Source organism: Lynx rufus, unplaced genomic scaffold (genome assembly GCF_022079265.1).
Source record: "Lynx rufus isolate CCGP_SWC_20201006 ecotype Redwood Valley unplaced genomic scaffold, mLynRuf1.p SCAF_21, whole genome shotgun sequence".
Lineage (NCBI taxonomy): Eukaryota > Metazoa > Chordata > Mammalia > Carnivora > Felidae > Lynx > Lynx rufus.
In genome coordinates, this window is record NW_025814836.1 from 25,364,807 (window position 1) to 25,392,311 (window position 27,505).

The 27,505-nt window shown below is 42.5% G+C and overlaps 1 protein-coding gene across 1 annotated transcript in view; it reads left to right on the forward strand.

Moving 5' to 3' along the window:
- The window catches only part of ADAMTSL3 (ADAMTS like 3), a 347,278-nt gene that overhangs the window by 84,884 nt on the left and 234,889 nt on the right, over positions 1-27,505 (forward strand). Inside the window, exon 3 of the mRNA XM_047086812.1 lies at positions 18,523-18,650. Within this exon, the coding sequence (XP_046942768.1) occupies positions 18,523-18,650 (128 nt within the window). The remainder of the gene's footprint in view (positions 1-18,522; positions 18,651-27,505) is intronic.

Here is a 27,505-nt window from a genome sequence, read left to right on the forward strand (position 1 = left end):
GGTGGGGGGGTACAAAACTGCCCAGTTTGAGAAGCATTGTTCTAGAACATTCGTTGCAATGTGTGGGGCTGGAAGTTAATAATCGGGAGCATCTGACTGCTGGCCTCTGTCCAGCAGCCTTGAGATGCCCTGAGGCAGTTTCCATAAATACCGCTTCCAGGAATGCCAGCCCCCAACACCGGCTTCTTGGCAAGTGTTCACCGGGGAGACCCTGAATTGCCTTGGGTTTCGAAGCCACAGCAGGGTGACTTCTTTGGATGCAGGTTGGACTTGCTCATTTATCAGAATAATTGACATGTAAAAAAAAAATGTTATGACTGCTCTTTAAAAAAAGTCCAGCAGTACAGAAAACTGCAAAGAAAGCTACAAATCACCCCTATCCCACTTTCTAGAAATAACTAGCATTTGCATTTGGCAAATAGCGTTTCTGGACATTTTCAACACATTACACAAGGAAGACTTTGCATGGGATCAAGAAATTGACATAAATCTATGAAAATGCTATCCCAGGATGTATGCCATTTTAAGTGAGAAATATTTAATTTCTGCGAATTTAGTAGATGATAAGGAAATTAAGGACTTGATAACCTCGGGATAAATGCTTCACAGGAGAATAAATCATTTCCCCAGGGATGTCCCTAGAATGAGATTATGAAAAACACAAGGAATTTGTGGCGGAATTTCAGACGATATTTACTTGACTTCCTTACGACTTTCCTCCATTCACCACCCCCCCCCCAGTTTTTGTTATATTTTTGCTCATTTCATATGTTCCGTCCTACAACCTTCATGGCTCCTGATGCTGATTCATGGTTCCATATTGATGTGGATTCGAGACTCACTGTCGTTCCTTTTGTACAACTTGTACAATCCCGTTCTTGACAATTTTGAATCCTCTCCTGGTTGACTAGACTCCTTCATCAACTTTTTAAAGAAGGGCTCCGTTTTCTGAATTTTTTGCTTTCATCATTTGAAAATGGTAGTGTTGGGGCGCCTGGGTGGCGCAGTCAGTTGAGCGTCCGACTTCAGCCAGGTTACGATCTCGCGGTCCGTGAGTTCGAGCCCCGCGTCGGGCTCTGGGCTGATGGCTCGGAGCCTGGAGCCTGTTTCCGATTCTGTGTCTCCCTCTCTCTCTCTGCCCCTCCCCCATTCATGCTCTGTCTCTCTCTGTCCCAAAAATAAATAAACGTTGAAAAAAAAAATTAAAAAAAAAAAAAGAAAATGGTAGTGTTGCTTTTCTTCTTTCTATTTCATTCTGTTTTCCATTTCATGTGGTAAAACACACGTGACATAAAAGTCACCGTCTTAACCATCTGTAGGCGTGGCGTGCGCTGGTGTTAAGTACATTCACACTGTTGTACAAACACCCCCACCGTCCATCTCCAGAGCTTTCTTCATCTCACGAAACTAAAAGTCTATACGCGTTAGACAACGATTCCCCATTCCTTCCTCCCCCCAGACCCTGCCAACCACGATTCTACTTTCTGTCGCGGTGAATTGTCTATTCTAGGTACTTCGTAAGTGGAATCATACGCTGTTTTTGTCCTTTTTTTTTTTTTTTCTGGTCTGGTGTCTTTCACTAAATATCATGATCTTCATGGTTTGTCCATGTGGTAGCATGTGCCAGAACTTCATTCATCTTTCAGGCTGAATAATATCGCGTTGTTTGGATATATCACACTTTATTTATCCGGTCATCTGTCCCTGGACATTTGGGTTGTTTCTGTCTTCTGGCTATTTTGAATAAATGCCACAGTGGACATGGGAGTACAAACATCTGTTTGAGTCCCTGCTTTCAGTTCTTTTGGGTATATACCCAGAAATAGAATTGCTGGATGACACAGGAATTGTATTTCATTTTTTGAGAAACCACCAGACTGTTTTCCACAGGAGCTGCACCATTTTACATTCCCACCAGCAAAGTACAAGGCTTCTCATTTTTCCACATCCTCTTCAAAACTTTTTTTTTGTTTTGTTTTTTTCTGGTTTTGTAAAAAAAATGAACAGTCATCCTGTGGGTCTGAGGGTGGTATCTCATTTTGGTTTTCCTTCACGATTCCCTAATGATTAGTGATGTTGAACATCTTTTCATGTGCTTACTGGCCATCTGTGTGTCTTCTCTGGAAAAGTGTCTATTCATGTCCTTTACCCAGTTTTTAATTGGGTGTTTATTTTTTGGTTGTTGAGTTCTCAATATATTCTGGATATCAGTCCCGTATATGATATATAACTTGTAAATATTTCCTCCCTTTCTATGGATTATCTTTTTACTGTTAATTGTGTCTATGGATGCATAAAAATTTTAAATTTTGATAAAGTGCCATTCTTCTTTTTTTTAACGTTTATTTATTTTTGAGACAGAGAGAGACAGAGCATGAACAGGGGAGGAGCAGAGAGAGAGGGAGACACAGAATCCGAAACAGGCTCCAGGCTCCGAGCTGTCAGCACAGAGCCCGACGTGGGGCTCGATCTCACGGACCGTGAGATCATGACCTGAGCCGAAGTCAGACGATCAACCGACCAAGCCACCCAGGCACCCCAATAAAGTGCCATTATTCTTGAATAGGTCTTGACTGAGTACGATATATTCTTGCATGGTACTATGTTTATTTATTTATTTACTTTTTAGAATTTTGTACGCATTACTTCTGTGTCTTCTGCCATTAAATGTTGCTGTGGAGGGGCACCTGCTGGGTGGCTCAGTCAGTTAAGCATCTGACTTCAGCTCAGATCATGATCTCCCAGTCTGTGAGTTGGGCTCTGTGCCGACAGCTCGGAGCCTGGAGCCTGCTTCGGATTCTGTGTCTCCCTCTCTCTCTGCCCGTTCCCCACTTGCACTTTGTTGCTCGCTCTCTTTCAAAAATAAATAAACATTAAAAATTGTTTTTTAAATGTTGCTGTGGAGAAGGCAGACTTTTCCCCTTGCAAGTGACTTGCTTTTGCTGCATGAATATCTCACAATTTCTCCCTATCTACATTCTCCAAGGAGTGCTCCCCACCCCCTTTTTCAATTAGAAAAAAAAATCTAAAGAAAAAGAAAAATGCAGAGACTAGTGTAACAGACTCACATACCCACCATCCAGAATTAATTAATACTAATGTTTTGTCATATTTGGGTCACAGTAATTTTTTTAATCAGTAGTTTACATGTATGTAGTTTAAGAAATTCATTGGGTTGGGTCCTGAGAGGCAGAGCTGAGATGATGAGGATTCGTGTCCAAGTGACTTATGGGGGATGTATTTCCAATGAAGCCCGAGAGGAAGTGGGAAAAATGAGACGGGGAGGGAAAAGGGAAGGAGCACAGCAGAGGTAGGATTTCAGGTGGAGTCCCAGCCTCTGCCTCGTCTTGCAGGGAGCTCTGGAGACCAGTCTGCCGAGTTGGTCTTATCTCAAGGCAAGGGAGCTGGGCCTGCCTCTCAATTTTGAAATATACTAGTATACAGATAACATCCCCCACCCTCTTGTTTTAGTACACAGCCCACAAGACACTCATTTTAGACCCAAGAGCACCTGCAGATTGAAAGTGAAGAGACGGAGAATTATCTGTCATGCTGATGGACGTCAAAAGAAAGCCAGCATAGCCATACTTATATCAGACAAACTAGATTTTGAAACAAAGACTGTAACAAGAGATGAACAGGGGCATTGTATCATAATTAAGGGGTATGGCCATCAAGAAGAGCTAACAATTGTAAATATTTATGCCCCCAACTTGAAAGCACCCAAATATAAATCAGTTAATCACAATCATAAGCAAACTTATTGATTATACCGTAATTGTAGGAGACTTTAATACTCCACTTACAGAAATGAACAGATCATCTAAGCAGAAAATCAACAAGGAAACAGTGGTTCTGAATGACACGTTGGACAAGATGGACTTAACAGATATGTTCAGAACATTTCATCCTAAAGCAGCAGAATACACATTCTTCTCGAGTGCACATGGAATGTTCTCCAGAATAGATTTGGAGTCACACATCAGCCCTCAACGGGTGCAAAACGATTGAGATCATACCGTGCATATTTTCAGATCACAATGCTATGAAACTTGAAATCAGCCACAGGAAAAAATTTGGAAAGCCCCCAAATACGTGGAGGTTAAAGAAAATCCCACTAAAGAATGAATGGGTTAACCCAGAAATTAAAGAAGAAGTTAAGAAATAAACGGAAGCAAATGAGAATGAAAACACGCAGTCCAAGCCCTTTGGGATGCAGCGAAGGCAGCCCTAAGAGGAAAAAAACATTGCAATTCAGGCCTATCTTAAGAAGCAAGAAAGGTCCCGAATACACAACATAACCTTACACCTAAAGGAGCTAGAAAAGGAGAAGTGCCTTCAGACTCTGTAGTGATCCTCCAGATTTCATTCTTGGAATTGATGTTTAGTGATTTTTCTCTCTTTTTTCTTCAATAGTCTTGCCAAGGAATTTTATCAATTTTATTAGTCTTTGTAACAAACAGTTTTCAGATTTGTTGATCCTCTTTCTTCTATTTTTGTTTTCTGTTTTGTAATTGCTGTTCTCATCCTTATTATTTTCCTTCTACTTTCCATGAGTTTTATTTGCTGCTATTTTCCTAATGTCTTGAAATAATTTGAGATTGTCGATTTGTTCAACTTCCTCCTTTTCAAATATCTATATTTAAAACTAAAATTTCCTATGTTGTCTTCTAGGAGTTTTACGGTTTCAGGTCTCACATTGAGGTTTTTAATCCATTTTGAGTTTATTTTTGTGTTTTGTGTAAGAAAGTGGTTCAGTTTCATTCTTTGCACCTTGCTGTCCAGTTTTCACAACACAATTTGTCAAAGACACTGCCTTTTTCCCATTAGATATTCTTTTCTCCTTTGTCAGAGATTAATTGACCATATAGTTGTAGGTTTATTCCTGGGTTCTTTCTTCTTTTCCATTAATCTGTGTCTGTTTTTGTGCTGGTACCATACTGTTCTGATTACTGTAGCTTTGTAATGTATCTTGAAATCTGGGATTGTGATACCTCCAGATTTATTTTTCTTTCTTAACATTGTTCTGGCTACTGAGGGTCTCTTGTGGCTCCATACAGATTTTAGTATTATCTTTTCTAGTTCTGTGAAAAATGTTAGATATGGTGTATACAAACACACATACACACAATGGAATATTACTCAACTGTAAAAATAATGAAATCTTACCATTTGCAAAAACATGGATAGAGCTAGAGGGTATAATGCTAAGTGAAATAAGTCAGAGAAAGAAAAATACCATATAATATCACTCGTATATGGAACTTAAGAAACAAAACAAATAGACAAAGGAAAAAAAGAGACAAGCCAAGAAACAGACTCTTAATTACGGAGAACGAACAGATGGTTACCAGAGGGGAGGTGGGTGGAGGAGTGGCTGAAATAGGCCCTGAGAAATGTGTAGAATGGTTGAAATTCCATAACATTTGTAGTTGAATTGTGTCAGTATCCTATACTGTTACTGATTTGTTATCTGTTCAGTAAATTAATAAGAGAGTTGTGTTAAAATCTCCCACCATGATTGTGGATTTTTCTTTTCTTTAAAAAAAATTTTTTTTTGAATTTATTTATTGTTGAGAGACAGAGAGACACAGCATGAGCAGGGGAGGGACAGAGAGAGAGGGAGACACAGAGTCCGAAGCAGGCTCCAGGCTGAGGGGGGGCTCGAACCCGCGAACCGTGAGATCATGACCTGATCCGAAGTCAGATGCTTAACTGACTGAGCCACCCAGGCACCCCATGGATTTTTCTATTTTGCTTTATAGTTCTGCCAGTTTTTGATTTGTGTATTTTGAAGTTATGCTATTAGGTACTTTTAGAATTTTTTTCCATCCCAGAGAATTCAAACTTCAAACATCATAAAGCATCCCTGTTTGTCTCTTCCTCTTAAAGTTTGACTCTGTCAGGGCACCTGGGTGGCTCAGTTGGTTCAACATCTGACTTCGGCTCAGGTCATGATCTTGTGGTCCTTGAGCTCAAGCCCTGCGTCGGGCTCTGTGCTGACAGCTCAGAGCCTGGAGCCTGCTTTAGATTCTCTGTTTCCCTCTCTCTCTCTCTCTCTCTCTCTCTCTCTCTGCCCCTCCCCAACTCATGCTCTGTCTCTCTCTCAAAAATAAACATTAAAAAAATAAAAATTAAAAAAAATTAAAGTTGACTCTGCTTTGTGTAATTAGACTAAATTTATTTTGTTTAGTAGTCTTGTTGGGTCTCCTTTCTCAATCTTATTTTCAATCTTTGTGGTCATTATGTTTAAAGAATGTGTCTTTTAAAAAAGAATATAAGAGGGGCACTTGCGTGGCTCAGTTGGTTAAGCTTCTGACTTCAGCTCAGGTCATGATCTTGTGGTTTGTGAGTTTGAGCCCTGCATCGGGCTCTGTGCTGACAGCTCAGAGCCTGGATCCTGCTTCAGATTCTGTGTCTCCCTCTCTCTCTGCCCCTCCCCTGTTCGTGCTCTGTCTCTCTCAAAAATATTTAAGCATTAAAAAAAATTAAGAGAATATAATTGAATTTTAAATTTCACCCTGATAATCTTTATCTTTTAATTGGTACGTTTTATTTGATTTGGATTTAAAGCAATTGTTGATATATTTGCATTTAAATCTTACATTTTGCTCTGAGCTTTTTAAATGTATTCATCTTAGCTATGTTCTTCTCTCCGTTTTGCTTTCTTTTGGATTGATTCAGTATGTGCCCTTAATGTATGTTTTCCCATCTATTAATTTGGAAGTTATCATTCTTTTCTGTTCTTTTAGTGGTAATGCTAGAGATTAAAACATGTATCCTTGAGTTACCAAAATCAATTGTTAATTTGTCCTTTTATCGTCTTCCTAGATGATATTGACTTTCAGTATATAGACTGTTACCTACCGCTCTTGTGACGCATACGCCATTGTTATCACGTAGCCTGATTACATACAAATATTTTAAGCCCCGTAAGCCATTATAATTGCTGTTTTATGTAGTTTCTCTCCATTTAGGTTTACTTACATGTTTGCCGTTCCGATTTGGATTCTTCATTTCTTTCTGCATTTCCGGGCTTCCTTTAACTCTAAAATCACCTTTTACTGTTTCCTTTAAGACTGGTCTGATACTGATGATTCTGTTTTTGTCTGAAATGCCTTTATTTCATTCACAGAGAATATTTTTTCTTTTTGGTTGCCATCAGTGGGATGTTGATCCACATTACCTAGCCCACCATGACTGTCCATCAGTCTTTTACAGTTGGCAGCATTAAGTGTTCTTTGCTGGTCAGTCTTACCGGATGTTGTGCTGGACATGCCTCATGATGGTATCTTACTAAATCTTTCTCCACGTAAAGTACATTTGTATTTAGGAGTTTGTTTTTAACAAAAAATAAAACGAAAACAAACCAAAACAAAGCCGTCATAGTATTTGGGCACTTTTATTTGTGTATCTTAATATAGTTGGAAAGGAACTGGTTATGGTTCTTTTCTAAGTTGTCCAGTAGCCATGGAAATTGCACTTATGGTGAGAAACATTACCTAGATGTTTGCATCCACAATCTAGGATTGTGCAAGGGTTGTGATGGAGAGGTGGCCCTGGGTGATTCCTGGGCTTCCTGGGGACCATGGTGTCCCATGTGTTGGTGCCAGCATAGTATCTTCCAAAATATTTGTCTGCACTCTGGGAATTTTTATTTGGGGTCTTAAAATACACTAATATTTTGGGGGCACCTGGGTGGCTCAGTCAGTTAAGCATCCGAATTCAGCTCAGGTCATGATCTCACGGCTTGTGAGTTTGAGCCCCGTGTCGGGCTCTGTGCTGACAGTTCAGAGCCTGGAGCCTGCTTCTGATCCTGTCTCCCTATCTCTCTGCTCCTCCCCTGTTCACTCTCTTTCTCCCTCAAAAATTAATAAACATTAAAAAAAGTATAAAAAATACACTAATATTTTATATACAACTACCCCAGAGACAAATCCCTTAGGTGCAAGGGGAGTTAGAGTTTAGACAACGAGCATCATGGAATAACTTCTTACATTCTGCTTCTGTGCACCTTGCTGAACTCACTGTCCAGTGAAGATGAAAAAGTGCCCTTTGTTTTTATTTTAAAGTTATTTGTATCTGTGCTTTTTACTTGTGTTTCTTACTTGTTTCTTACTTTCTTATGTGGTGTTGTTCTGCATCAAGAGTGTAAAGAATCTGACATCAGTTATAAATACACATGCCTATTGATTACCTCCAAACCGACAGTCACTTGTCACCAACAAGCTCCCCATTTGGCCTCCAGGAGCCAGGAAGATAGTGTGAATCCTCATAGGGGCTGGATGAGGTCTGTGCGAATTGGAAGTCATGGGCCCTTTAGAAATGTGGCCATATCGTGGCTATTGTAAATAATGTTGCAATGAATATGGATGAATGGATAAAGATGATATGGCATATATATTACAGTGGAATATTTTGTTAAGTTTACTTTGAGAGACGGTGAGCATGAGGAAGGGAGGGTCAGAGAGAGTGGGAGAGAGAGAGAATCAGAAGCAGGCCCCATGCTGTCAGCATGGAGCCTGATGTGAGACTTGATCTCACAAACCGTGAGATCATGACCTGAGCTGAAATCAAGAGTAGGACCCTTAACTGACTGAGCCACTCAGTCACCCATATATTACCGTGGCATATTACTCAGCTATAAAAAAGAATGAAATCGTGCCATTTGCAATGACAAGGAGGGAGCTAGTGAAATAAGTCAGTCAGCGAAAGACAGATACGTATGATTTCACTCATACATGGAATTTAAGAAACAAAGGAGCAAAGGAAAAAGAGAGCTAAGGACATACTAAGAAACAGACTCTTAACTACAGAGAACACACTGCTAGTCACCAGAGGGGAGGTGGGTGGGGAGATGGGTGAAATAGGTGATGGGGATTAAGGAGCCACTTGTAATGAGCAGAGGGTGGTGTATGGAAGGGTCGAATCATTATATTGTACACCTGAAACTATTATTACACTGTATGTTGATTATACTTGGAAAAAAAAAACCCACGCGGCCATGCTTAGTTCAAATCGTTGCCATGCTGGGATGTGGGTCCTATATTGATTTCTTCTTTTCTTTTTCTGAGAAGTCGGAAGTATAGGTTTTTATGTAAAATCTCCATGTTTTTAAACATTTGCCAATGAGTACTTTTTTTTTTTTTTTTTTGGTAAGATACTCAATTACAGTTAAATAAATCACATCGCTTCTCGGCCTTTTGGCTAAGATCAAGTGTACAGTTAAATAAATCAGATATGCAGTCAGATTCCTCCTGAGACCACCGGTTCACTCCCTTTATCTTAGCCGTCATCCAGGCACGCTTATGTTTTATGCACAAGGGCACTGAGAGTCTCCCCTCAAGGGTGGGGTTGGAAGGTGGTTGTGAGGCCTGGAGACGTGTGAGATTCACATGTACCACAAGCCACTTAGTACAGAAGCCCAAGTCACCCTGGCACCCCTTTCTCCCTGCGGCTGGGCAGCTGACGCGTCCTATTGATTCAAGCTCCCGAAAGCTTCATGTCTAAGAAAGTCGACCTTCAAAGTTCTCATCCCAAGAAAAATACATTTTGTCTCCTCTTCCCACGGTCCTCCCCCACATCCCTACCAGAGCAATTTTGCCAAAGCAACCATTTGCCGAAGTCTCTTCTCTGTTCAAAATCATTCCAGTGAGTCGGGGCACCTGGGTGGCTCGGTCGGTTAAGCATTCGACTCTTGGTTTCGGCTCAGCTCATGATCTCACGGTTTGTGAGTTCGAGCCCCTGCATCGGGCTCTGTGCTGACAGGATGGAGCCTGCTTGGGATTCTCTCTCTCCTTCTCTCTCTCTCTCTCTCTCTCTCTGCCCCTCCCTTGCTTGCATTCTTTCTCTCAAAATAAATAAAATAAATTTAAAAAAGTGTTCCAGTGAGTCAGTAAATTACTGTGCTGGAAAGCCTCCCTCTGCCCTCCATGCCTTCTCTCTGCTGCTGGCCACCATGTGCCACACCCACCCAGGAGGCAGGCCTGTGGGGACCGCATCCATGGTCTCCCTCGCCCTCTGGCTCCTGGCCAGATCTGACCGCCAGTTGGGTGAGGACTACAGGGGATTAGCAAGAGGGAGGAGAGCCGTGTATCTGTTTCCTCAGCTCCCACCCTGTGGGGTTGATGTGGGCTGTAATTTTTTTTTTTTAATTTTTTAATGTTTATTTTAGAGAAGAGAGAGGGGGAGACACAGAAGCCGAAGCGGGCTCCAGGCTCCGAGCCGTCAGCACAGAGCCCGACGCGGGGCTCGAACCCATGAACCGCGAGATCGTGACCTGAGCCGAAGTCGGACGCTTAACCGACTGAGCCACCTGGGCGCCCCTTGTGGGCTATAATTCTTAACCAAGGCCTTAGCTCCTCTCAGGCAGCCTTTGGGCCCAGCGTCCGCCCGCCCTCGCCCCATCTTTCACGCAAGGCCCAGGCAGATGACAAGAAGGGCATCGTTCACAGAGCCGGCTCCGTACCGGCCCCCGGGGCGGAGAGGGGTGCTGCAACAGCTCTGGGGTTTCCCGGTGCCCCGTCCACACCTTCGTAAGCGGTGGGTTTTTAGGATGCTCCTCGAGTGAGCCCCATCTGAAAGTGGCCTCGGTGTCCCCGCTGGGACCTGGTCCTCCCGCCTAACACAGGGGACTACACTGCTCTACTCGGGGCTGCCTCACTCTTGCGGGTCTGGACGTGCTCAGCGGGGGCTCCTTCGTCTGCACTTGGAGAAGCCTTGGCTGCCCTGATTGGGGAAGTCTTCCTAACATTTGTGGGAGACAGGAGGTCCAGCCACCTTCCAAATTAGGAGTTTGGGGCGAGGGTGTGGATGAGGAGGTGGAGCCCCACAGAACCCGGCTGACTCGGGGGAGGGGCTAGATGAGGTGAGGAGTCCCAGGACGGGGGTGGTGCGCGGCCTCCCAGGTGCTGGGGCTGGCGGGAACCGTCCAGGGAGCAAGGTGCTTCCTCAGAAGCTCTCCTGGACCGCACTGACCCCAGGCTCAGGGAAGACGGCCCGTCTGGCTCTCCGCTCGCTGGTCTCCTGCAGAGAGGGCTGCCAGACGAGGAGGGTCTTTGTACCGCTTCGGAGTTGGCCACGGGATGCAGATGTGCTTGTGTCTGGGGAACAATGAGAGTTCTGGTGTGCTTGGATCTGGAATGTGGTGTGAGCCCGAGGCGTGGAAAGGGGGCTGGAGAAAGAGGTAGAGCGGGGCGCGGAGAGCCAGGAGATAGAGGACGTGTGTCTCGAGGGATCGGTGAAGGGTTTGAAGAAGGTGGTGAAATAATCAGGGCCACGTTGTTGGAAACGGTCAACCGAACCCCAGAGGTCGTTGACTGTCGGGGTCATGAGTTGTGGATATTCAGGAGTCTCCCCGCTCCAGTCGTGGTTTCGGTCACTGGAGGTCAACCACAGCATCACCCTGAGGGAGACGATCCTCCTTCTGACCCAACGCCAGAAGGCCAGTAGCACCCCAAACTGCATCACACGCCCACATCTTTCACCTCCCTTCCTCTCCTCAGGTAGGCATTCTGTCATCTCACATCATCACAAGAAGAAACGGGGAGCGAGAACAAGAAGATATTTTGAGAGAGGCTGCATTCACATAGCTTTTATTACCGTGTATTGTTATAATCATTCTATTTCATTACGAGTTATTGTTATTCATTTCTTACTGTGCCTAACCTATAAATTAAATTTCATCATAGGTATGTATGTAGAGGGAAAATATCGTACATCGAGGGTTCAGTACTGTCTGTGGTTTGAGGCATCTCCCTGGGGTCTTAAAACGTATCCCCCATGGATAAGGGGGGACTACTGGATACATTTTTCAGTAGAGGGTCCAAAGGGCTGAAAAGGGAGAGGGGAGATACAGGGTTATGGAGCGTTTCTCAATAGTGCCTCGCACACCACTTTAGATATGTCCATATTTAATATATTCTGGTTGAATTGAATCGTTGAGTCTGTGTGACAGCTTGAGTGGCATTTTTATGTCATTTACCTAATTTATGTATTTTAAAGATTTTTGTTGTTAAAGACCTTAAGGTCACATTAACCTGAAAGAATGTATTTACTGTTAACAAAATCTGGGTCATTTGAGATCTCCTTAAACAACCTTTGTGGTCACATTGGAATGAACATTTATTTGATGTCTGGGAAGTAATATCCTAGTGGAACTTGCTTTATTTTGGGTTGTTTTTAATATGGAGCTGTTAATATAGCATTTCCAATAAGTGACCTTATATGTGAAATCTGTGTTTAATTACTAACATTTTTGCAAGACTGGTTAGAACTGTACTGTTCATTATAACTCTCAGATTTAAGGACTTGTCAGGAAAATATTTTATGATTTGATTTATGCATGGAGATCCAAGAAAGGCAAGGAGTCCTCGAGTCTTTATGAGATTGTGAACACACTTATTCCTGCAATACTCTTGGCTTTTACCAGTCCTATTATATAATGAGTAAACAATATCTCTTTTGAATTTTTCATCCAAAAATATTCCCCAGCTATAGCTTCACGTAGGAAAATATGATTTCCTAAGATATCTCTAAGCCTGATAGTTTTAACCAAACAGCACAAGGCACAGTTTACTTCTCTGGATGCGTTTTTCTATAGGTTTCCTTTTAGTGGTTCCCCCTCCACCTTAAAAAAAAAAAGAACTTTTATTGGGTGTTTTATTGCATAAACTGTACATGTTCACTGTATAAAATGGGGAAATATAGATGAGCAGAAGGAAAAAAATCGGCAAGCATTGTAATTCTATCACAGTTCCAAAATAGAGATGAAATTAAGACCACGCTTGCAATCATGTTGCAAGACAGAGGTGGAAGGGGTGCTTGGAACAGCAGAATTGGTGCATCCTTGGAAAGCGCATGTCCCTAACGGGGTAGCATTGCTTCTTCGTCAGTCTCCTCGCTCTGGGCTCCTGTGTCTGTCGCTGTTGAAGCCCGACGGCTGATCCTGCATCACCACGTCCCTCCAGGGTCTGTCACCTGCTGCCTGGCTGCCCTGTGACCCGTCCAGGCTGGTCCTCTGGGGACACCATGTTTCGAGCATCAGAAGCTTCCATCTCTGTTTGTGTGTGGGAAATTAACAAATGTGTCTGGGTCGTGAGCATGTTAAGAATGTGTCTCGCTCGTGAAATAACCTAGATACGATCAAATACGAGAAACAGAAGCACAGTTCTGCTCAAAACACAGAGGAAAAAAGAGAGTCTGCACTGAAATAGCAGGGGAGCTCTGTGGTCAGGTGGGGCCACAGCAGCAGGTCCGCCGCAGGGGAGTGCCGTGGTCAGGAGGGCCACCGCAGCGGGTGCTCTCACTGTGAGTGACGGTAAGGCGGCTGCTGGATTTATTGGGTTCCTGGTCACAAACGCAGTGGGGCATCCGTGAAGAACGTGCAGGCTTGCCAGGGTCAAACAGAAAGGGGTTCCCCCTGGGCTCCCCCCACGACACCCGACATGTGGTTCTCCAGGCCACAGTTGCTCACCTGTCAGAGGGGGCTGGTAGTACCCCCCTGGAGGGTTTGTGAGAAGGTTACAAGGACTGCAGGGAAAGCGCAGACAAGCAGTACTTTCTGGGGGTAGAAAACCTATAGATAGGGTTCAGGCAATGGCTTGTAGCGTACTCGCAACATGGGCTTTAGATAATTAGGCAAGACAGCGTATGGAGATGTGGGGGGGGAGGCTGCCTCTTTGGGGTGACCATCAGGCCAAACATGGATCTGCTCCCCAGCAGTCAGATTTTACCGTCACTGCGTCTCAGAGCTGGGGCTGACAAATGCCCCTTCTCTCGGGAGGCTCACCACCACACTCAGCGCAGGGACATGGGCCCCTCCTGATCTAGGTCCCCTGATGGCAGGTTTCTTCCCTCCCCTCCCCTTCTTCCGCCTCCTAATATTTGATCATAGCGATTGGTATTATTTCGTATTTTCACTGTAACATTAAACTGTGTTCACAGATTCCAAGGCTGATTAGTTTGGCCGCTTAGTTGGCATTATGGTCTGCTTACTGTTTAAAAAAAAAAAAAGCAGAAATATGCATTAGTGGAATTCTGTAAGATTAGGAAGCTATGGCCAGCACATTTATCGGGGACTTGGGCGGAACATGGAAGCTGCGAAGCTGAGCGAAATGGCTCAGAGACGGGTGACAGGATCAGGATTCCGACAGATCTCAACAGGCCGGTGTCCTGGGCCAAAAGCAACAAGAGGAAATTCAGCAGTGATTAATGTTAAGGCTTGCAGGAGTAAAAACGGGGGAGAGCTGGCCCTGCTGTGGCTGCTTTGAAAAAGATGTGCTTTTGCAGGATAACAGCTTACGCGTATCAAGACATTCACTTATTACGTTTATTGAGATGATGTGGGGTTCGTTATATATGTGTTATTTGATTTAAATCTTGCTGGGGTGAAGGTTATCATCTCCGTTTTATAGATGAGTTTTACGAGGGTTAAGAAACGGGTCCAAGATTGCACAGCTTTTAACCATTATGCGATACGGCCTCTTTGATGAGATCCAAGAAGCGGTGTGACTGAAGAAGGAAGGAAGGAGGGAGGTGAGGAAGGAAGAAGAAGGAAGAAAGGAAGGAAGGAATGAAGGGAGAGAAGGAAGGAAAAAGAAGGAAAGAGGAGGGGAGGAAGGAAGAAGAAGGAAGAAAGGAAGGAAGGAATGAAGGGAGGGAAGGAAGGAAAAAGAAGGAAAGAGGAGGGAAGGAAGGAAGAAGAAGGAAGAAAGGAAGGAAGGAATGAAGGGAGGGAAGGAAGGAAAAAGAAGGAAAGAGGAGGGAAGGAAGGAGGAAGGGAGGGAGGGAAGAAATGAAGGAAGAGGGGAGGGAAGGAAGGAAGGAAGGAAGGAAGGGAGGGACTCAGATTTTACTGGAAGAAAGCTGGAGAGTGGGGCAGTGCTTGGTCTGTGTTGTTTTCAGATACAGTGCTGTATTCTGGACTCTGCATTTTAAGACTGAAAATGTACAAACGTAAGTGTGTGCGGAGAAAATATCGACGGAAGAGCTGGGGTGGTTGAAGGCACGAGATGGCTTGAGAACACTTGGCGAGGGCTGTTGTGTGGAGGTGGGTGGGGCCCGCTGTCGCCTGCTCTGGGAGGCCATGGGGTCCAGGAAAGAGGTTCGGTGTTGCTGTGAGGACGAACACACGGACGTAAATGTCCAGGAAGGACCCCGGTGACCTTTGTCCTGCCACAAGAGGGCTTTTTTCCGAACGTTTGTGCTGTCTCCATGCTCCCAGCATCAGTGGGGAGCGGCGGGGTCCAGGTAGAGATAGGGATGCTCTTGCTGCTGTCTGGGTCAGAACGAGTACGTGAACAGGGAAGACTGGCTAGCCGGCTGGGCGCTGGGGTTTCAGAGCAAAATCCCAACTTCATCTTCACGGTCAAGGACAGGAGAAAAACTCAAGGACCCCTCTTGACATGTGATTTTCTGTTTTCTTAGGGGGAAAATCTCTTACCCAACCAGAGAAACCAAATGCCTGCATTTATAACATGTCTATTTTAGTTATTCTAGAATCCAGATTTTTTTTTTCTTGTAAGTAAAGGTGGAGAAGTTATGGAAACAAACCGGACTCTAACTATAAACCGAACAGATGGGATGGTGGGAATAAAAACAAATTAAAACAATATTGCAAAGAACTCTCAACTTTCATTTAAAAATATATACGATGATGTTTTTCAACTTTTCACATTCAACCTATCGGTAGATCGAGTGACAAAATGAAAAATCAATTTCAGCTGTGTGTATTTTAAACGCTTGCCTAAATGGTTTGGACTCACCAACCTAAACTTCCAGATGAATGCATTAAACTGACTGTGTTTTTTATGAATTAAAACTTTATTTTATGTTATGTTACAGACAGGACACAGCTCCATTTGGTGACGTTTAGTGTAGAAAATTGAACTGAACAGTGATCTAATTAGAACAGTAAATAGTATGGGTTTAATTAGCCCTTATTCGTGATGACAGATTTGATCAGTTGCCAGATATATATCCTTTCCTTTCACTTGACTGTTCCTGAAATATTGCCTCTAGTAGGGCTTCTTGCTGTGCTATAAATAGGTAGCTTGGCAGAAAGCCATGAAATCCACTGACTGGTGAGTCTTGGGTGGAAGTTATTGGGAACCCCTCCCCCCACCTTGCTTCATTATTTCATTTCAGTTTTGAAAGTCCTTTCTACAGATCCCCCTCTTAATTTAAAAAAAAAATTTTTCTGGTTGGATGAGGTCATGTGGCCTAAGGGCTTGAGGAAGCCTGGGCAGTGTCTCATTCAGCTGTACGCTGTGGTTTATTAGCATTAGGGTTGCCTTCATAAGTGTTCATTGACTGTGACTTAGGGCTTCCCTGTTAAATTCCCCCTGACTTGAACTTTTCTGCCTGTCAGCAGGACGTGTTCTTTGTTCGTTTGACTGCCTGCATTTAATTCAAGTTTGAAAGTGTTTGCTTTAAAAAAATTTTTTTTTGTTTTTTGTTTTTTTGTTTGCAAAATGCAGAGAAATAAAAACAAAAGAGGATAAAATCCTCCAGAGTCCTTGATCCCGGAAGTAGCCACGGCGAACATTTTAATTAACTCACTTCTTTCGCAATGCAGGTACCTGGTTACCTGTATGAAGAGTGACAGAGACTTATACTGTGCTCTGAGGATTATCTTTTACCCCCTCCATTAAAAAAAAATTTTTTTTAAAAAGGTATTTCAAAAAAAAATTGCAAGTTCAGATACAGCTAATATCTGTTATAACACTACGTGGCTTCATCAGATCTAAGGTTTTGTCATATTGGCTTCAGACCTTTTATGAGGGTGTAGGGGATAGAAGACATTCAGTCAGCATCCCTTCTGTGTCTTCCGTGAACAGCATTGGCTCCTAGCCCCACATTCTCCATTCTCAGAGGCAGGTGACTGTCTTTCTTGCAGCCCGTATACTTGTACTTTATGCATTTTGTGGGCGTGCTCACATACATGCACCTTTATCTGAAGGTGAAGAGACAGGAAAGGCCTTGTGTGTTCGCATTTTAGTGTGATTAAACCTTCCTGCCTTTTCCTTTGTGGTTTCTACTTTTGTTGACCTATCTAGGATGGTCTTGCCTACGTCAAGTCTCTACGACTGTTAATCTATAATATTTCTAGTATTTTATAGTCTGAGTGTTTTTAATAAAAATTTCTCATATATCTGGAAGTCATTTTTGGGTATTTTGTGAATGAGTCATCTATAGTTTTTGTTTTGTTTTTAAATACCTTCACATTGACGTGTGGTCCCATCCTATGTCCTTCTACTTGAGTCTGCTTCTGGACTCCCTCACCCCCCGCCCAACCCTTTTTTTAATTTAATAGATTTCAAATGCTTATTACTATGCCAGTTCTCTACTCTTAATTGAGGCAATTTCCCTCCAATTTCCCTTCTTTTACAGTTTTTGTCTTGGCTCGTATAGACATTTATTCCACTAGATGAACTTTGGAATCATTTTGGTGGGTTCCAAGAAGGTTCTCTTGGGGATTTTGATTGGAGTTGTTATACATTTATAGATTAATTTGGAGAGAATTAACATTTCACAGTACCAAGTTTATCCATTTAGGACTATGATACATTTCTCCGCTTATTCTGTGGAGCCTACCGTAGGCCCTTTAGTAAAGTTTTGTAACTTTATGTGAGCATTGCACATCATTTCTTTTCACAGCTACATTTACGTATGTCTATATATTTTTAACTTATAACTCTCCTCTTTTCTCCAGAGTATTCCAATATAAGTCAATGATGGCTATTCCAGAAGACTAATTAAACCAAAATGTATTCATAATGGGCCCTTCTCTGTTTTCTTGGATCCCCGAGGCTTTGTTTACTTTGTTTTCTTGGGATGGAGCCCTTTTCAGGAGAGAGAGTCCACGAATCCTTGTGCAGAAGCATTTCCTTGGAGCTGGTGCCCGTCTGTCTGATGGATAGGCAACTCAGAATTTCAGTGGTGAGAAAGTATTAGGTGCAAGGTGTGACCCTGCTGTGTAGGTTATAAAACATGATTTAACCTATTTAAATTTTGGAATGATAAAATTTCAACCTTAAAACTGAGCTTAGAGGGGCACCTGGGTAGCTCAGTTGGTGGAGCATCGACCCTTGATAACAGCTCAGGTCGTGATCCCACGGTCATGGGATTGAGCCCTGCATCAGGCTCTGTACTGAGTGTGGAGGCTGCTTGAGATTCTCTCTCTCTCCCTCTCTCTGTCCCTGCCCTGCTCATGCGTGCATGTGCGTGCACACTTTCTCTCTCTCTCTAAAAATAAACAAACATTAAAAAAAAAATAAAACTGAGCTTAGAAGCTGCCTGGACCAAACCTTCATAAGGTGGAAAAATACTCACATGCCACTAGTTTCCATATAAAACTATCGTGTGTGTGTGTGTTAATGTAGTCATCAAGGCAAAGCATCTTTAGGCAACTTTGGTCTCTGTGAACAGCTTAGAATAAGACTCTGGGAAAACTGGGGAAGCTTTGGAATATTTCTAGCATATTTGTCTACAGTGTATCGTGTTTTCTTTTTCACGTTCTAGACCTCAAGAAATGCTCGGGCCGAGGAAGACAAAGACACCAACTGGGATGCTTGGGGCAGCTGGAGTGACTGCTCCCGGACTTGTGGGGGAGGGGCATCATACTCTCTGCGGAGGTGTCTGACGGGGAGGTAAGTGGGGGCTGGTTGTGGGATGTCAGGGTCTTTGAAGGGTGGGGCTGGCAAGACAGCTCGGCTTCCGGCCTCGGAAGGTACTATGATGGTGATGTGACATCTGCTGTGTGTAAATATTAGTTATCCTCAAGTTACCATAGTTAAATAGTAATGGTCCCATTTTCACGAGTGTGGCCATAGTCCATCCACGTGAGACCCCCAGCTCAAAGGAGCCTGGGGCACTAGGCACTTTAAGCTTTGCAGGAGGGAAGGCCTGGTGTGTTAAGTTACTGGCCCCACATTGTCAAGATTAGGGATAATGGCTCGAGTATTTTGGGTGCCACCCTTGAGTTATTTCACTTTTAATTCATTTCTTGTTCACTTTCTCTGAGCATCCCATCCATTAAAAAGGTAAAGCGAGTTCTGTTTTCACACCGTAGGTATGCTTATATTAAATAACGTGTTAAAATATAAGATTGGCTTCTTAAAAAAAACACATTAAGTTTGTAAGAAGCCCATGGTCATCACTGCGTCTGAGACAATTTGAGGTAACCCTTCATAGGGCAGTTTAAGTCCCAGCCAAGAATTCACCTCGGCTCTCAGAGAAGACAGAGCGCCAGGTTGATGGAACCTGATGTCTTGGTCCTAGACCAAAGGAAGGCTCCAGGATTATGGCAGCCATCATCAGATTTGGGATATTGTCAGGCAGAAGGGTAACTTGACGTTCCCTGAATAGTGTCAAGGTGTAGATCAGAAATGCAGGGAGAGCATCCTGTGTCTGGCTCAAGCAGGGTTTCGTTGATGTTGCTGTTTTATGGGATATTAAAGAGTGACCACATACGTCCTGCAGTTTTCTTGAGACAGCGCACAGCGGGGCAATTGGGAGATTGTGATGTGGCCTTGGAGAAGGAGGATGCTTACTTAGTCCACTGTCGGACAGCAGGGGAAGGCTATTGGAGGCACTGTCGGTGTCACTGCCCCCAGGCTGAGTTCCCGCTCAGAGCATTGACCCTAAGTGCGTGGTTGCAGAACTGAAATCTAGGGATTAGTCTTGCACAGACAGATTGGCGTACCTACACCCCCTGTGCTGTTGACGTGGGGAGGAAACGAAGGCTCTGTTACTCTGAGTGCGTCGTGCACTGTGCCGGGATGGTAGGGTATGTGCTGTTTGGCGCGTATTGATGCCGGTGAGGTCTGCAGTAGGAGGGCCGTAGGCCTGTGGGCAGGGGTCAGGGAGGGACTTCTCATGTGTGGGATAAGATTTTTCCCACTGCCGTTCAGTCACCTGGGGGAGAAGTTTCCAGCCTAGAGTCTGATGTGTGGAAGGTAGGACTTTGGCTCCACTCTGTGGCCTCCAAATCTGGGGGTCTGAATAATTTGCATTCAGTGGTGGGGTTTGGATGGAAAGGAGTGGGGGTTATTTGTGTTTGTCCTTTTTTTAAAAATTTTTTTTAAATGTTTATTTATTTTTGAGAGAGAGAGAGCAGGGGAAGGGCAGAGAGAGTGGGAGACACAGAATCCGAAGCAGGTTCCAGGCTCCGAGCTGTCAGCACAGAGCCCGACGCAGGGCTCGAACTCATGAGCCATGAGATCATGACCTGAGCCGAAGTCAGACACTTAACCGACTGAGCCACCCAGGTGCCCCTGTCCTTTTTTTTTTTTTAAAGTATGTACTTTTATTTGTTAAAAACAATTGGAGGAATATATTAATGACCATGAATGACCACTTTAATTCTATTGTCATACAACCAAAATGCTCACATATTCATTGATTATTTTATTAATTAAAAAATAACCTTGACTTGGGAATATAATTTTGGTAATTGATCTATCTCCGTGTGTGTGGATTTGCATCTTCTCTCTCCTAACTGGGGCCAGCTGATCATTGAACGTGTCAGATAAGGAAGGGAGGTGGCCGAGTTTCTTCTGTCTTTTCTGCACCTTCCAGGAAGGGAAATTTGGGACGAGGACAGCAACAGGAGAGGAGAAGTCTGCCTTGACGGTAGCGAGCGGGCCTCGGTGCTCTCTGCTTTGGCAGGTGTTTGAAGCTGGCTGCTTCTGTTGTGAACACTTGGATGGATTTCTCTGAGACGCCGTGTCCCCTTTGCCCCCAGTCCCTTGGCCTGCCTTGGCAGCAGTTCCCTCCAGATGTGTGTTCACAACCCCGTCTTGCTAATACTGCTCCTTCTTCGGCTCTTGGACAGCTGGGCACCCTCCAGGCTTCTTCCTGTTGATGTCTAGCCTCACCCCTCGGCGGCCATCTTGGTAGGTTCCTGAGACAGCGCCATGCTGCCTGTGTCGCACGCGGCCCGCGTCTGGCTCACCAGAAACCGTCTTGCCAACTTCGCTAAATGAACTCTCGAAGCTCAGTGAGCCGGTGCGGCAACAGCTACTCTCCGTACACAGGTGCTGCGGCCAGTCTCTCTGCCCTTAAATTTCTCAGGTATGGATTAGCCACCAACCAACGGCCGGAGGTACAGATTGAACTCTGTAAGTGCTGTCCCTAACATTTCTCCCCCTTGATTTGGGGTTAGCAGATTGAAGGCCTCATCCCTTCTCTTTCTTGGTGGGGCAGAGTGAAAGGTAGGATCATTACACAGATTTCTCAACGCTTCAGAAATCTTTCCACTCTATAATCCTCCACTGATCTTTCTGCTCCAAGCACCAGACCCTTTTAAAAATTTATCTGTCTGCGTATCTATTTAAATTCCAGTTAGCTAACATACAGTTGTATTAGTTTAGAGGTACAGTATAGGGACTCAGCAATTCTGTACATTACTTAGTGCTCATCATGGTAAGTGTGTTCTTAATCGCCTTGACTTATTTCCCCCAACCCCCATCCACCTCTGGTGGTCACCTCTATAGTTAAGAGTCTGGGTTTTGGTTTGTTTCTTAAGTGGTATTTGTCTTTCTCTGACTGACTTATTTCACTTAACATCATACCCTCTAGATCCATCCCTGCTGTTCCAAATGGGAAAAATCTCATTCTTTTTGATGGATGAGTACTATTCCAGTGTGTGTGTGTGTGTGTGTGTGTGTGTGTGTGTGTGTGTGTACCAAATCTTCTTTATCTGTTCATCCCTCAATGGACACTTGGGCTGCTTCCATAATTTGGCTTTTGTTAAATACTGCAGTAAACATAGGGGTGCATATGTACCTTTTCAAATTAGTATTAGTATTTTCATTTCTTTGGGTAAATACCCAGCATGGAATTACCAGATACTATGGTAGTTCTATTTTACATTTTTTACAATTTTTTGAGGAGCCTCCACACTGTTTTCCACAGCGGCTGCACCAGTTTGCATTCCCACCAACAGTGCACAAGTGTTCCTTTTTCTCCACATTCTTGCCAACACTTGTTGTTTCCTGTGTTGTTGATTTTAGACATTCTGAAAGGTGTGAGGTGGTATCTATTGTGGTTTTGATTTGCATTTCCCTGATGATGAGCGATGTTGAACGTCTTTCCACGTGTCTGTTGGCCATCTGGATGTCTTCTATGAAGAAATGTCTGTTCGTGTCTTCTGCCCATTTTTAACTGGATTATTTGGGTTTTATTGGTGTTGTGTTGTGTAAGTTTTTATATGTTTTGGATGTTCACCCTTTAATTGATGTGTCATTTGCAAATATCTTCTGTCCAGACCCTTTTTATATCTTGACGTACGCAAGGAGTTTAACAATTGTGAAGGACACTAACACAAAGTCTGCCCTCATGGTTCTTATAGGGGAGGGATATGGAACAAAATATTCAAAGGGTGGGAGCAGCATGTGTAAAAATGCTGGAGCAGGAAATGAAAAGAGGCTTTTTTTGCTTGGAGAACAATAGAGAAAAGAGAAAACAGAACGGGCCAGTATTGAAGAAGGAGGTAGATCTGTAGGCCAGGATTCAGAATCTGGTTCTCAGACTTTTGAATTTCAGACACTTGTAAAATTTCACAAGAAGCATATTTGGAATTGATATAGGTTGTCAATTTTTTATTTCATTAAATAAGGACAAAAACAACAACGAACAAACAGAACGCAGCCATGGTCTTCCATCACAGCCTTTTCAAAAAAGAATTACAATCAGGGTCTTTTCATTTTAGCATCTAAAAGCAGGGCATACTCTTAGATTTAAAAAACCTGCCTTTAAATTGAATTCAGTCAGCTTTCTGAAAATCCACTGTTTATCTCTTATTTGTCTCACTTCACTTTGGACTAATATAAACTATCGCAGGTATTAACAGCTCAGCGATGGGCAATAGGGAAGCAGAAATTGAGAAGTAAACATAGTCATGGACTCAGAACTTGAGATTCTAAGATCCCTAAAGGAAGCAATATACAGAAAAGTGACTTTATCTGAGCCATATTTTTCATCCAGGCATTCACTGATTCTTAAGCAATGAGAGGTAGAAAAGCCAAGCAGAAGGCAGTTACAAAGAGGCTGAGAGGGTAAGCAGATTTATTGACAGTCTCATGGTCCTGGGACATAAAAATTGGGGTTCAAAGCCCTGGTAGACACCTCAGTGATAAGCTGGTATCCCTGAAGAACTGTACCCTAAAAGCAAGGGGAAAAACCAGTTCTAATTAGACTAGATGTTGCTAAGACTAAAACTTAGTCTTGAATGAGCTCAACCCCAATTTGAGTGACAAAATTTGTCACTATTCCACCTGCCTCCAAGAAGCTTTAAAAAAGACCCTAAAATACCCTGGAGATTATACGGATTTTCATAGATCATGCCCATAATGTCATAAAATGACCAGTCTTACCATGAGACAGGATCAAGATGAAAAAGAGAATAGAAACAGGTACTGGAGCTGTTGGATCTATGTGTTGAAAAACACGACAAAACAAAAACCCTGTAATAAATGTGTTTGGTACGAATAGATGACAAAATACAGGATCTTAGCAGAGAACCGGGATCCATGAGATAGCATCAAATGGAAATTTGAGAACAGAAGCATATGATAACTAAAATTGTGAACTTAACCGCAGATTAGAAATGACAGAAGAGGGAATAAAACTATGCTGGCTAAATTATAGAGGGGGGAAAACACAGAAAATAGAATAAAGGATATATGGTATAAGGTGAAAAAGTCCAAAGTATGTGTAATTGGAGTCCTAAAGGAAAAGAAATGGGCGTAGAGTACAAATACTATTTGAAGAGTTAGTAGCCGAGAATTTCCCAGAACTTCTGAAAAAAGTTACTGCTCTGTAGGGATCAAGCCACAAATTGATGCAGCCCTGAAAACCCCAAATAGAATAAATACACATAAACCCATTATAGTAGAAGAAAGTCTTAAAATAAGTCAGAGAGAAAACACACATTATCTTCAAAGGAGCAAAAATCAGGTGACTGTAAATTGTCATCAGAAGATAATGAAAGGACCTGCTTAACGTCTTGAAAGAAAATAACTATTAGAGTAGAATTCCCCATGAAGGAAAAGAGCCTTCAAGTGTGAAGGTGAAATAAGGTATTTTCAGGCAAACAAAAACTTTAGAATTCTTTGCTACTTGAACTGTGCTAAAGGGAGTTCTTCAGGTAGAAGGAAGGTGACCCCGTCTGGAGAGTGGAAACTCAGGAGGAAATGGACAATTGAGAACAGAAATATAAATGAATACAAACCATTTAAAGTAATAATAGTATGTTTTGTGGGGGTTTAAGCATATGTAGAATAAAAAAAAAACCCAGGGAAACCATACCATGAAATTTGGGAAGGGGGTAAATGGAATTAAAGTATTCTAATGTTTTTGAATTGCCTAGGAAGTCATAAAAGTGACTAACATTTGACATTTCAAAGTCACGGGTGCATCTTGTAATTTCTAGGGTTACCATTAAAAGCCTAATAAAAAATTCTATAACTACCAACCAGCTGTCATAGAAATAGAATAATGGTACAATGTTTGGTTGATTCCAAATAACTCAAGAAAGAAAACTCAGGGAGAGAAGATGGAATACAGAGCAAGTGTTACAAGTAGAAAACAAACAGCAAGGTGGTAGATGTGAACCCCTGAATATATCAGGGTTTATATTAGATGTAAAAGGACTAAGTCCAGTTAAAAGATAAAGGCTGTTAGAAGTAAAACACCAATATCATACGCTGTTTACTAGAGACAAACGTGAAGTGTAAGGACACCCAACGACTGTAAATAAAAGCACAGGAAGAAGCCATAACGTGACACTAATTAAAAGAAAATTGGTAAAGCTGTACGGGTATCAGACAAAGTAGAAACTAAGGAGAAGAAGCATTATCAAAAATAAATCTTTTGGAATAGTTAGCTCAAGCCATCTTTGTAGGGAAGTGTATAGCCCAGAATATGCATATCAGAATATACATATCAGGGTTGGCTGAAAACAATCAATGGTCTAAGTTTCCATTTAAACAGTAAGAACAAATCTGGGGTGCCTGGGTGGCTCAGTCGGTTAAGCGTCTGACTTCAGCTCAGGTCATGATCTCACGGTTCGTGGGTTCGAGCCCCGTGTCGGGCTCTGTGCTGACGGCTCGGAGCCTGGAGCCTGCTTCGGATTCTGTGTCTCCCTCTCTCTCTCTGCCCTTCCCCTTCTCGCTCTCTCTCTCTCAAAAACAAACATTAAAAAAATTTAAACAAGCAAATTTTAAAAAATAAGGATATATGTATATGCGTGCATGTGTGTTTTATTTCTGAGTCCCTCTACTCCAAATAACAGGGATCTGGATTTTTGGTCAGAATGTGATCAAGTCCCTAGTTAATTCAGTTCTGGATCTCCATGGGAAAAATGCCCTTCTGTCTGGGTAAGAATCACTGTTCTAGATGTACTGCATCTTTGGGTCAGTATCTCCATACTGAAGGATCAACAGGAAGCGTGGTTGGACGGCATTCATGGGAAGGAATATTGCCTTTCTGCTAAATGAATTTCTTTTCTATGATTTTCGTGGCTTGCTTTTATTTGGAGATAGTATTTGTGGTACCTATACTTTATGTAACCTTTCCAGAGTACCCTAGCCCGTGTAGGCACTGGGATATCACAGGGACCTCCATCTAGTGGGATCTTAGGTGTCTTTTGCTAGTTACCCCCATCCTGTTATTTGCAAGGAATTCTGGCTACATCGTCCATTTTAATTTAGTTGGTGAAGGTAGGTTCTCACTTAGCCTCACTTTTATGTACAGTGAATGGTATATTTGTGCACCCCCTTTAAATTGTTAATTTTTTTAATGTTTATTTTTGAGAGAGAGAGAGAGAGCATGAGTGGTGGAGGGAGCAGAGATAGAGGGAGACACAGAAGCTAAAGCAGGCTCTAGGCTCTGAGCTGTCAGCACAGAGCCCAATGTGGGGCTCGAACTCATGAACCATGAGACCATCATCTGAGTTGAAGTCGGATGCTTAACCGACTGAGCCACCCAGGCACCCCCACCCCCTTTAATTCAGACTTGCTTACATTATATCTTGAAGTTCCTGGTTTGTGTATAGCCTCTGTGAATTTCCACGTATAATATAGAGATGTCCACTTATTAATGTACTAAGGTGGTCATTTCACTAGGCATTTGTAAGGAAAGGAATTCAATATATGTGCTCAGATTACTATTTCTATTTAAAATCTTTCTCTTTTTTTCTTGTGTTTTTGTCTGAAATTTAACCTCTGGTAATTTGGAAATTATATATATATTATATATATATATTTTATCTATAGTATATCTATATAATATATATATAGTATATATATTTTGCTGCCGATGAAATTGAAGATGTTTGAAAGCCATATTTTAATAATTGCTTTATAGCTACCAGTGCCAATGCCAACAATAAAATAGGTTTTTTCCTGATTTCTCCCTGTACAGACGATGAATATTTTATGCTTTTCCTCTTCACTTCCACCTCTTGGGTTTTGTTGTTATTATTTGAGATTTTACATTTCAGTGTATTTGGCACCAGTATTTTGCTTTATATCTTTTCTTTTATGATCATATTTCAGACCTTTGTTGAAACTTAATTGTGTGTGCGTGCGTACATTATTTCAGTGCTCATTATCCGTCTTTGTAGTTTCTTCATTTTGAATCATCACTTTGTTGGCAGGGATGTGTTTTGAGCAGTGCTTCTGGAATTTTAATGTGCATATGAATCACCTAGGGATCTTGTTAAAATATAAACTTTGATTCAGTAGGTCTGGAGTGGGGCCCAAGAGCTTTCATTTCTAACAAATTCCCAGGCGATGTCAATGCTGCTTGTCCATAGACCACACTTCAAGCAACAGGGCTTTATAGCCTTTTTAATTTCGGGACAAAGCTGTGGGTCTTATACTTTACGAGTCCTGATGTATCTGAAAATGTCTTTTTCCTGCTTTCACACATAAACAGTGAATGGCTTATTTGGGTATAAAATACCCAAGACACAAATTTCCCTTCTCAAGGCCCAGAGTTCTTTTTCCATAATGTTTGGTGTCCGTGTTGCTGCTCATAGACCCCTCAGGCCAGCTTGGTTGTTTTTGTTGTTGTTGGTCTTTGTAGATAACCTATTTGTTCTGTTTGGCAGCCTAGAAAAGACTTAGGGTTTTTTTTTTTCCTTCATAAAGTCAAGAATTTTATAAGATTGTGTCTAGCTCTCACTCTTTTGAAATTCATTTCTCCTTGGCACATAATAGCTACTTGTGCAGATTTTCATCCTTATTTATTGGAGGAAAATTTTTCTTCTATTATATCATTCACTGTTGGTTCTTGCCCCTTTGTCCTGGCCTTCATGACCATCAGTTGTTTCTGTCTGTGTTCCACTTTTATTGCGTTCTCACCAATCACTTTTCATTGCTTTTTTCTTTAAAAAAAATTTTAATGTTTATTTTTGAGAGAGAGAGAGAAAAAGACAGAGACAGAGACAGAGACAGAGAGACAGAGCATGAGCAGGGGAAGGGCAGAGAGAGGGGGA